The sequence below is a fragment of the Spea bombifrons genome, chromosome 4, assembly GCF_027358695.1.
Source record: "Spea bombifrons isolate aSpeBom1 chromosome 4, aSpeBom1.2.pri, whole genome shotgun sequence".
Taxonomy (NCBI): Eukaryota; Metazoa; Chordata; class Amphibia; order Anura; family Pelobatidae; genus Spea; species Spea bombifrons.
The window spans coordinates 67,329,510-67,342,080 of record NC_071090.1 but is presented as its reverse complement, the minus strand read 5'-3'; the positions used below and the strand labels follow the sequence as shown (position 1 = coordinate 67,342,080).

The 12,571-nt window shown below is 36.6% G+C and overlaps 1 protein-coding gene across 1 annotated transcript in view; it reads right to left on the bottom strand.

The window, feature by feature from the left end:
• Positions 1 to 12,457, bottom strand: part of ITIH5 (inter-alpha-trypsin inhibitor heavy chain 5) — a 39,673-nt gene extending 27,216 nt beyond the window's left edge. The window contains exons 1-5 of the mRNA XM_053463707.1: positions 12,409 to 12,457; positions 5,761 to 5,915; positions 1,726 to 1,770; positions 815 to 978; positions 353 to 447 (exon numbers count right to left, since the gene is read on the bottom strand). Coding sequence (XP_053319682.1) covers positions 353 to 447; positions 815 to 978; positions 1,726 to 1,770; positions 5,761 to 5,915; positions 12,409 to 12,457 — 508 coding nt within the window. The remainder of the gene's footprint in view (positions 1 to 352; positions 448 to 814; positions 979 to 1,725; positions 1,771 to 5,760; positions 5,916 to 12,408) is intronic.
• Between the last annotated feature and the right edge of the window lie 114 nt (positions 12,458 to 12,571).

Sequence of the window (12,571 nt, the reverse complement as noted above, 5' to 3'; positions counted from 1 at the left end):
TCATGGGGCACAGTGGCAAATAGGGGGTTTAAGGCATTTATAGGGAAGAGTGACAAGCCTGGGAGCAGATGTGCATAACTGGGGGGCAGGTTGGAAAATAAAAGGAATTAAAAACAAAATATTTTGCTCAATCATAGCTTTTATTATTAACATTGTTTACATAATTAACATTTACTGGTAAAACTTTTTTCCTATAGGGTCATCTTATATTCAGCCTTTTTTTTCCTAAATTAATATTCAGATTTTGGGGGGTCGTCTTATAATCAGGGTCGTCTTATAATCAAGCAAATACGCTAGTTTAGAGGCTACATTGAGGATTTGTGGATCATTTGTTTTGCTCACCCATTTTCACCACCATAGATCCTGGTACTGTCGTATATATTGTTTTCACCAGTCTTTTCCTTTTTCCATGTCACGTGACTATGATAGGTCCTGCCTCCAATTATCCTGCACATAAGTAAAGAAATATATAATTAGATATTCCAGCAATCATTGATACCATGAAAGACACTTATACCATACCTGTAATATTAAATACATTTTATTCTTTAGAAATAGGTACTGTATTTGCCTTGACCCTGAAGAACAAGCTCTGCAAAATACATCATAAATCATGAAACCAAAACACAAAAAAAAGCTGTGTATTGCAAAATTTTATACAAATTATACAGAATGTCCTTTATTTTGTAACCGTATCGGTTAACTTCTTGCCATAGGTTTCAGAGTTGTATTCGACACAGTACAGCCATATAAGTTGAATGCTGTTTGCCAATGCACTTGAACTAACAAGCCTTTTTCTCTATCTTATACGTACATGGTGAAGTTGGAGACAAAAGCAGCAGCTGGAATCTGCATCTGGAATACCGTATCCTTAGCATCAGCTGCTCGATTGACCATGGTGCAGGAAACAGCAGTGAAAGCATAGCGGGATATAATAGTAGATTTCACACTAAATTCTGTAAGTTGAGGTTTGGTTTCCTTTAAAAAGAAGAATTTACATTAATCTCTAAAGTTAGTATTTTCAAGTTCAACTACACAGTTTATTTCTGTTGATGGTGGTCAGGATTTTTGCCCAAATTATTCTATACATTGAAATTAAATCAATTAAATAAATAAATAATATATATATATATATATATATATATATATATATATATATATATATATATATATATATATATATATATATATAAAGTGTAAATTCAAAACAACATCATCAAGATCGTGGTCCAAGATATGGAAAGATGAGGATAACATTACTAACATACATTCATAGGAGACTCCTATTTACGATCATTTCAGTGTAACAAGAAAGACAGCTGCAAGATGTGTGTCCTGTATGATCAGAAAATGTCCATCAGAAGTTAGTTGCTCACTTAGGAAACATTCATAGTTGTATTGGATGAAGGTTTCTTACACACAGTACCTAACACATATTTTTTGCCTTAATAAATAAATAAATACAGCAAGTGAGTAATATTGGTCATGCTTGCAATATGGTTGGACTTGACAGATAACTAGGTTGTTGTAGTCCATGTAAGTGTCATGTCTACTGTCTGTGGATAGATGTGGAAAAGAAAATGTTGATGCCCACACAGTTGCATACATGCCATACATGCCCACATGTAACAATCATCCATAACAAAAGTTTAGAAACCCTTTACTGTTATTGTTTATCCAGTTCAAAATTTATTTAAGTTGTTGTTAATTTAGGGTAACACTTACTCTCCTGGGGAAGGGAGAAGCTTGTCTTGGAGTCCGAGATCCAGCCTACAGACAAAGACAATAAACAGTAATTATGTTTAATGAAATAAAAGTTATATAATGAATACATGGTCTATATGCCCATTTACACCATACACTATTAACTGTGTCCTCAAGAGGAACACGTTTCAATTCATGTAACTGGTATTTGGTCACATGCTGAATGTAGTCATTTAAGAAGAAGCTTGTATACAATGTGAGGTGTGGAGGGGGGTCTTAGCGTGAACTGATTGTTCTTGCTAAGATAAAATGGTATATATATATATATATATATATATATATATATTTTCGTTATTTAAATTACTTAAATAACTTAATAGATCTTGCACTGAATTACCCTGAACAATGGGTTTATCAGTGGGTATCATACAACCTATTGAAATCCAGCTACAAAACAATTTTTTCCCTGCTTCACACTGTTTGTAAATGGTCTGGCACAGGATTTGCTCACCCACTTTAGCTGTGCGTGAGCCAGTGTATTTTGGCAAAAATGCAATTCAGCTGGAGAGTAAATGGAAAAGCCGTTGGGGTCAGTGAAAATGTGACTAAACACTGAGCCTACAGGAGCAATAAGCAGTTCTAAAATGATGAGAGGATATTCTTAGGGATTTATGCTTAGACTGGAATTTTGGTTCCAGAGCTTTGTGTCATGAACCGGGTAAACAGATCTGGTAGGAGCCCAGGATACAAGGAGTTCCGTCTGTACCCCGCAATGCATAATGACTTTGGGGGGTGTTAAAGACAGGCACAAGAAACAAACCACAGGCAGAATACAGTGATATGATCTGTATTGCAGATGATGGTATAAACAACAAATACAGGTGGTAAGTCTCTAGGCTGGAAACCCTTTGGGTGGGGCGCACGGCAGATAGCCCTCTGGGTGGGGCGCACGGCAGATAGCCCACTTGGCAGGGCTCAAAGCAGGAACAAGTCAGGATCAGGTACTCAGGAAGCCAAATAACAAGTCAGGAATCAGGTACACAGGGACAGAGCAAAACGGTCCACCAACTTCAATGCAAAGGCCCTGACTGAAGGGCTGGGCAAGTTTAAATAGGCAGGCTTGATCCAGGTAACAGGGTTCAGCTGAACATGGTAATCAGGTCTGGGTGCTTTAGAGTGAGCAGGGCGGCCACTAGTGATTGCTGAAGGAAATGAGCAGCGCAGAGGCTTGAGTATTCCAGGCTGCGAAGGGTGGAACATTTGTTAGAGTGACCATGTGAATGTATGTATAAATGTATGGTGTTGGAGGGTCAGTCTGTGTGTGTAAGTGTTTGATGTAGGAGTGGTTTCTGTATGTATATATAAGTGTATAGTGTTACTGTAGCTGTTAGTGTGCATGTATATTTAATTGCATTTTATGTTGTAAGGGTGTGTGCATGCATGTATGCAAGTGGCTGTATGTGTGTATGTGTTAGTATAGACCTACCCCTGGCCATCATCATGCCCCCAACATCATAATTACCGGTAATTCCAATACCCAACCATGAGCATTATCCCCGTACCACCATATAATTATCCCCATTATCACCCCATATTGTACCACAATCATATCCATCTTCATGCTCCCTAACATAACATCTCGTCATGTCTATTTAACAATTTTTTTTATTAATTTCTACAATTTAACACAGGGGTGGAACTAGAAACCAGGGGGCCTCGATGCCCCAACTTGACAAGCAACATGTCCCACAATGCATCCTTTGTCCCAAAACAGTTGTATGTGCCACCTTTGCCTCCAAAACAGTTTGTCTGTGCCATGTTTGCCCCCAAACAGGTTGTATGTGCCATTTTCCCCAGTTTGTCTGTGTCATCATGGCCCCCAAAAAGCATGTCTTTGCCATCTTTGCCCCAGCTTGTCTGTACTCCTAAGCATCCTGCTTGTGACCTCTTTGCCTTCAAACAACTTGTTAGTGTCCACAAACAGTTGGCAGGTGCCATCTTTGTCCCTAAACATCGTATCAGTGCTCCTAAACATAGTGTCTGTGCCATTTTTGGCCACCAAACAAGTACACATCCATAAACACAGCTTTCTCACATTGTACAAGCAGCCTCACTTTTACCTCCGGCCATGTCCACCAGTTAGTGTTGCTCCGGATATTACATCGTAATAATGCAACTGTAGGGCCAAAATCTATATGCCCCAGGGGAGGTGGCCTACTGGGAAAAGTGCCCTTAGGACAGTGAAGGTGACTATCCCAGGGACAATCATAGACAACAGTGTTGATAATATCATGGGACAAAACACATCGCTCAATACATCAATACACTCAACATGACCATCCAATCCTGATCAACTCACATTATCCAAACAGAACTGTATGAAAAGCTCACAGAAAGGAGCAGATAACAGGTCCAATCAGGATATTATTCCAAAATCAGGTTAACAGTGACTATGTGGTCAGATGTAAATCATACAAAAAACCCAACAACAACAAAGTACTTCAGTAGTGGCCCCAAACTCTAAACAGAGTAGCCCAGAATTACCCTTTCCTCTGATTTAGGACCTACAACATTTATATGAGAGAAGTCAATTCACAGCATAGCTGGTCCTGCATAATGCATTAACTATGCATTACCTTTTCAGCACCTCCTGAAAGATAAATGGTGGGCATAATGGCATTAATGGGTCACTAAATCCACATTATAGTTAACTTTTTCATTGTTGTCTATCTACATTAGCTGTTTTTTTCTTACTTAAATCATGCAGCCCACCAATATTTCTTCAGTGATGAAACTATGTTACCTTTACTTCTCTTCCTGAAAAAAAAAATACTCCAAACTAAAGGGGTAGATTCTTCTATTCTGAGTGAGTGTAGTGTATTATTTGTGTATTATTGTGATACACTGTGTATATTTTATTTATATTGTGTGTTTAATTCAGACTAGGGGAAATTACTGCATATCACCAAGGCAATAAGACGATTAGTCTCCTGTACTATAAGTTTCTAAAAATACCGTAAAAGTGCTTTGTCAGTGAAAGCCTGGTGTGGCACAAGCAAAATTAATGGCATAAATGTCCAATTCAATATCCCAAATTATGACATAGACAGTCTCTTTACAATGCAAGGTACGATGTGTACCTTTGGAAATCACTAGCAACAGTACATTATACTAAGCAACATGCATCTGTATTGTTAATTCATTATAAAGCCCTGCGGAATATAATGATGTTATATAAATCAATAAATAATAATAACGTGTGGTATATCCAGGTGACTTAATTGGTGAGACATTGTTCAGGGAACATTTGGTTAAAAGCCAATTGCCTTTAATAGTTGATTACAAAGTCAAATACATGTAAAAGTTAGATAGTACCATACAGTGGTTAAAAAATTAGGCCCTGTAATTTCAGAACAGGTTAATTCAATATATTAACCCTTCAAATGACAGCTTTAAGATGTGAACTGTGTGATATCTGCATACTGGTCCTAGGAGAATCTAATTTGCCTGTTTTCTGTGTGCTAAATCCAGACTTGTGCATGTCCCAACACCTCTAGTAAAAGGCAACTCAATACATCTTTCTATCATTTCTAGGTGTATTATGGTGTTATTGTTTTGCAAATTTGGCCCACACTGTGCAAGTAATTATGTATATGAAGCTTACATGTGCCAGAGGGGTGTGTTCAATACCCCACTCCCAAAGTCCTACATTTCTGGGAGGAGGAGTTTATAAGTTTAATAATAAAAATAATAATAGTAACAATAATAATAATAATAATAATAATAATAATAGCAACGTTCAACTATTTGCACAGGCAGCTTTTGTTTCATAATGTATTTTTTCAACATAGTATTTATTTCTTGCAAAGAGTTGGGCACCAGGGTTTAACCCTTTGAGTTCCACAGGTATTTGCAGCTTGCCATTGCACCACTAACAAGAAGTTAACAGACTAGACAATTTATTAATTGACTGACTGAATTGAGTTACATACAAAAAAAAAAAAAGATTAGCACACAAATGTACCAAAAAGTGACAAAGATGTATAGGATACTCACTTTGTTTCCAATGCCATTTGTCATAGTAAATTCTATAAGGTTGTTCTGAATAATATTAGGTCCTAGATCAGCCATGGAAAGAGAAAAGCAAAACCATATTCCGAGAAGAAAGATCATGCTGAAATCCTTTATGTAAACTACTTTGCCAAGAAGAGCTTAGTTCAGTTCAGCAGTGATCTGTCTGTGCAGTGCATGTGAAGGGTGGGAACCTGCCTGTTTGCAGCTGGATGGGATGCAGAAGAGAGACTGAAGGAGAATGAGGCAGACTCAGTCCCACCCCTCCTACACCCCACTCCAGCCTCTCCAAGAGACAAGATAGAGAGGTCCTTCTGCACCACATTTGGGGCAAAAAGAAAATGGACAATAAAACCCCCTTTTTAGATGTTTAGATTGCGATTTATTGCCCTGTGCGTTGTTGAGATCTGGAACCTTTGCAATTTTTTTTAAGGTTTCAGTGCTAGAGTAGTAAAAGATGGAGGGTTAGTGTCCATCTTCACACCCGTTTCTAGTGGTCTATTATAATTACCGATTAGAAGACGACCCTGATTAGAAGACGACCCCCCAAATTTTTAATATTAATCCTAAATATAAAACTTCCCTATAGGGAAAAAAAGTTTTTCTAGTAAATATTGATTCACATGTAAACTATTTTTTCATATTTAATAAAAACTATGACTTTTTATTTACTTTTATTTAACACTCTGCCTCCCAGAAATGCCTAATACCCCCATATGCCGCTCTGCCTCCCTAATAACCCACTTTGCCACAAGTAATGCCTCTTAACCCCCTTTTTGACACTCTAACCCCCAGATATGCCTTATACATCCATACATGCCACTCTACCTCCCTAACATGCATTTTAACCTCCTATTTGCCACTCTTCTCCAGATATGCCTTTTAACTCCCTATATTCCACTCTGCCTCCTTGATATGCCCTTTAACCCCTATATGCCACTCTGCCTCCATATAGGGGGGTTAAAAGGCATATCATGGGAAAGAATGGCAGGGGGGTTATATTGCATTTCTGGAGTCAGAGTGGCATATAGGGGTTAAAAGGCATTTCTGGAGGCAGAGTGGCATACGGGGGGTTAAAAGCCATATCATGGGGCACTCTGTTTCCCAATCAGAGAAGTGTGTATGCCCATCTGGTTTACAATGTAATGGGCAGTTGGGGGTGATCCTCCCTGACTGGCCTACAAATGAGGGGGGATATCCTTAACCCCTGAATTGAATCCACTGAACCTTGTGCCATTACTGGTAGGTATGCTGGAGGAAGTGCTTAGCAATATACTTTATATAGGGAGAACTTTTATGCAGTGACATATTCTGGCCTAGGATTACTAGGCTACCCTTAAACCTCAATTCCAACTTGACCACCTTTGATTTACAATTATACAGTCTGTGATCCAGCAGGCATCCTTAATTAAAGTATTCTCTTGCCTTTCATTTTTATTTGCTTCCCCATTACTAACATTAGGCTTACATGTCTACTGGATTTCTTTATCCTGGTTTTGGAGCACCCGTACTTGGTTTACTGCTTTACATTGTATTGCATTGAAGCTAAAGTAATCAAAACTGTTTCACTTACAAATAAATCACTCAGTTATTTTATTAACTTAGTATGTGTTTTACTGTTTTGCTACTTCTGGTAATACTGTGGCAAATAAACTACTCAAAAAAAGATAATAGCATCTCTGATTTGCCCAGTTCCTTTTATTAAATTAGCTTTTATTCTAGTTTGAAGAGCTAGCCTGGATTCTTGTGTGATTACCAAATGGGACAATTATTGGCAATTATCATCTGATGTTTTGTTGTTAGGTCAGTTTGGTCTTTTCTGAGCAGGCTTCAGATGAAATTAGTTTAAGCCTGCTTGCTCCTGTAATATAAAGTGTCCCTATTAATTTATTACCGATTCTAAACACCTATTCAATTATAGGTTTACTTGAACACCTCTTTTTTTTTAATTTGGGTCAGTTATGACTACTCCCCAAGGCTTTCCTCACGGTGAATTTATTTGTAAATGTTTTGTTAAATCTGCTGTGAAGAAATGTCAAAAGCTATTGCTGACCTTGAAAACACAAGTAGCAACAATACTGATTCATTGTTTGCACAAGACTGAAAAATAACTAAATAACCTAGGATATATTAATCTGCCTGTAACCTAAACAGCTGTTGTGTACTGAATCCTTAGAATATAATATAACAAAAAAGGGCCCCTTGAAAAGGACCTGTTACATACCAACGGTGTGGCTAATGGGTGCCAAGGGGGACAGATGCCCCAAGTCTATTCAGGGTATACTTGAAATTGGATGATCAGCAATAAGAGACTTGGACTGTATGTTTGGGGTAAGCTAGTGTTTCTTTATGGTTTGTGTGTAGTCTGTACATAATAATGAACTGTAAATGGTAGAATTTAGGAATGTTATTGGACCATTTCAAAGACAAATTCACAAAAAACATTGTTTTGCACAGTCTTTATATGTGAATTAACCACTTAGTTATGAGTGTATGAAAATGGAGAATTCTAATGTTCTAAAACATTTATGAGTAAAATCCATATGATAATGTTGCTGGAAGTCTTTTGTACTTTTGCACTTTTCAGAAAGACTGTAGTGAACTCTCTGGTTAAAAAAATAGAAAATTCTAAATGATGTACAATTAATCTATCTTAATTTGGCCTTTTGGAATAATTTGTTAAACAATTACATGGCATAACAACGTGTGTTGTTTTTATATTATATGGATGGATGCACCTTCTTTCTCCAGATGACATACCAACTTAGCTCCACACTGTCACACGCATGTTGGAAAAATGTATGTTGGCATGCTTTTTGTTTACATGTTCACTTTAGCTAAAAGTAATGTATTGGGCAAAAGAGAAGGAATGACTAATGGAAAGTACACTAACATTACATAACACAATAACTATTCACCAAAGCAAATCAGTGGCATGTTGATACATAACCCTCTATAAGTTCACAGCAGCTGTTTCAATGTCACTCATCAGATACAACCAGCAGTGGATGTAAAGTTCACTTTTTTATCATGGGTCTCGTGGAATTACAAGACTCAACTGCAGACGAACTTCTTGTGTCAAAGATATCTGTAAGAAGATTGTTATTCAACATCATGCGGCAGCATTGCAGAGCTGGCATTTGTTACAGTAGTTACATGGATGTAAAATATGTGGTATTGTGAAATCTATTTCTATTAGTATTTCTATGACTGTAGTATAGTTGAAGGTCCTTGGAGCATCACTGAGCTTCTTACCTGACAGTACCACTAAAGCAAAATGAATATTAACGTGATCTGAATATTTTAATTTACAGTACAGAGCTCCAGCTGCCTTCCTTCTCCATGGTCTGACGGTTAGCAGCCAAATTAGTGGCAAGAAAGTGTTCCTTTTAGAGTTAAAAAGGCAAAAAATGTCATGCATTCAGTGGTGGTAGGGGCCTCCATGTGGACTCCTACCCAACGGTTCCTGGCGCATCACTAAGCCACAGGTCCCAACCATCCATTGGATACACACTAGGACCACAAACTCACATTTTCTTCCCCTAAATTGTGTGGGGTTTTTTTTAGCATATTTATGACACTTAATCATATCTTATGAATGTCTATCCAAATGGCACGTATTGCCCCCTACTGACATGAGCCAACTCTATAATATAAGGAAAAAGTGCCCTCTAATAGGAGATTGGTGGCCAAACACCGGCATGACAAGTTCTTAGACACAAGATCAAAACAGCCAATCACAGTTATGCTAAAAAATGTACATATACACTACCACCAAAAACCAAAGCAAAACCAAAAGTTTCTTAAAACGTAGTTTTTTAGTAAAATACAGGGAAGCAAACATACTTTATATAAAATAAAAACTTATAAGGGCACAAACCTGTTTTTAAGCTTTGATTACTCTATTCTAGTTATCTAGATAATTTAACCTATACCATTTCTTAACTCTGTTTTGGTAATAGTTTATACAAGCTCCCAGATGCGCCCTGGGGCATCAGCTTTCCAGAAATATACATTTTTGTGGGGATATTTTGAACTGGTGGATTTGAAATGTGACAAATGTCCAGAAAGTGTTGTATTTTTGCATAAGTTGTAGTACATACAATTGGAAGAATGTTTAACAATTTAAATATTTCGATCATACAACCCACACTACTTCTCCCCTATCTCCATACTTTATGTTTCTCTTCACCCCAATCCTTCTAGATTGTAAATTTGCGGTACTTCTCTACCCAATATATCATTTTTTCTTAGTATTTCAATTCTAGCACCCCTTGAATATTTGTATTGTAAGAAGCACTGTATAAATTGTTGGCGCTACATAAGTAAAAGATAATAATAATAATAATAATAATAATAATAATAATAATAATAATATCAGTTAGCATTTATATTTTCTAGCTATTTTATTTTTTCTTTGCTGGCCCTTTATTTTCTGTCTTGGTTTTTCTTTGCAACAGGTTTTGTACTGTCCAGGAGCATAGGAGTATAAGGTGACAGTCTGAAATAGGCATGTGGTTGTATTTGAAACATCTTCAAAATGGTTAAAATGTCTTAAAGTTGTTAAAATGGCATGTCACATCTAAATAAATAACTTGCAACGCATCAGTAAACATATGTCAATTGTTCTGGACACAGTGATATGAAGAATGGGGATTAATTCAGTAATTCCGCAGTAAGCCGGGTAGTATCTTCCTAGCGAAATGTATTGCCTCTCAATTAGGTCTTGGCTGGCACTACCTATTCCTTCTGGGATTACAGTTGTGTTTGTGTGTCTGAAACCAAATACAAACCTTTTCATTAGATACACAAGGGATGTCATTGCACTGGAACAAGCCATGCAGAATTCATTTCTTCCATCTTGGCTCCAATTTTGACTTCAGTGAAATGTGACAGTTCAGGGATTTTTCCATTCTCCAAGTTTAGCATAATTAACTTCACTGTGCGTCATCTCTGGAAATTACCCTCTGTTAAGTACCGGTATTTCCTTTTAAAATTCTCGTGTGCCTTCATCAGCTATTGAGATATAATATTCTTAAAAAAAATCATTTGCCTTTTAGCTCCTAGCACATGTAGTCAAGTAACAAGTGCTGATTTTAACAAACTGTTCAACCTTACATACACAGTTATTGAAGGTAACTTACAATTTCCTTTTTCAATTTAAACGTTTATATATATATATATATAGATGTATATAAAACCCTACACATTATCATCATATTGATGGTACAACTTTTTCCATGCATATGTCAATACTAAACAAGATGCCTTAACCAATTATGAAGATTCACCTGTCTGGGCTTCATGCCAAATTCTGTCAATCTTCACTGGTGCAAACCATCATGTACTTTACATTGACATATTTCAGCAAATTGCTAGCACCTACTTTTTTTATACAAATTAGATCCATATTAACCCTGCATTACATACATTATACCATTCTGTATTGCATTTAATATGGTAATGAAAGGTGTAATTGATCCGTGTAATTGTAATACTTTGTGCATCTGCTGTGTGCTAGTTTTGCACAATAGACCCCCCCCCCCGGAAATTCAATCTGCTATGCAGTAAATTTTGCATAGCAGATTGAATTGAGCTAATGTAAAGACTCAAACCTTAATCAATCTTTGGTCTTGTCTTAGATTTAGGAAAGCTGTATGTCTTTCCCGTGCATGTTTAAATTCCCTGACTGCATTAGCCTCTATCACTTCTGCAGGGAGGCTGTTCCCCTTATCTACAACACGTGTGGGCTTTGACAGCTCATTGAATCGTTGACCATGTGTTTTTTACCTCTGTTAAATCCAGCTAACCTTTAGAGGGATCATTGAATCAGGTCCCATACTGGAAATATCTAAAAAAAAAATAAAAAATAGTTAAGTGTTACATTTTAACACAACTTAGAATACAATCATTACAGACCATGTAATGTTCTATAATGATCTATAATAAACTAACTCTATTATAATTTTCTACAGATGTATATTTTGAATACGATACTTTAATAAATTCAATGTTGCAGTTGCAACGGGATGCACAACCCTCTAAAATCTATAGTGTGTATGTATTTGTATGTATTTGTGTGTGTTTATTTAGACACATATATATATATATATATATATATATATATATATATATATATATATATATATATACGGTATATATATAAAATGTTTAAACATCTGGCACCACCTAGTGGTGACAAAGTAAAATTGCTTGTTTTTTAATATATTGTTAGCATAAGTGTAAGAACTGATAAAAAAATATATTTCATATTTGAGAATCCACAAATATTGACTTAATTGTGTTACTAGTTACAGTATACATTGAGCCTGTGCACTCTTCACTTTTGAGTCTACTCTAAATTTTCCAATTTTGGTATGTGTAACTTGTAAGGGACCTGTGGGTTAATGAATCTTTGTGTTGCATATGGTTTTTTTTAACTCATTGCTGAGTATATATATAAATATTAGACATGTGCAAAAAGATGATTCAGACGAATCATGTTCCCTGACTATTTGGTTCGGCTGAAAATTCTGGGGCATTTTTAATTTGGGATTGAAATTTGTTGCCTGGTGCCCACATTTGCTCTCATTCACACTCACTCTATCTCACACTATCTAAGTGTTTCCCTACCTTCTCTGCCGACCATTTCTGCTTCTGCCAACCACATCTCCTTCTTCATCGTCTATCTTTTATCTTGTCAATTCTCTGCTCACTTCTATCTTCAATCTTCTATCTTGGTTGCATCTCCACTGACATAACCTGCCAAATGGTGGCACTTCTGGAGAAGTCCTCT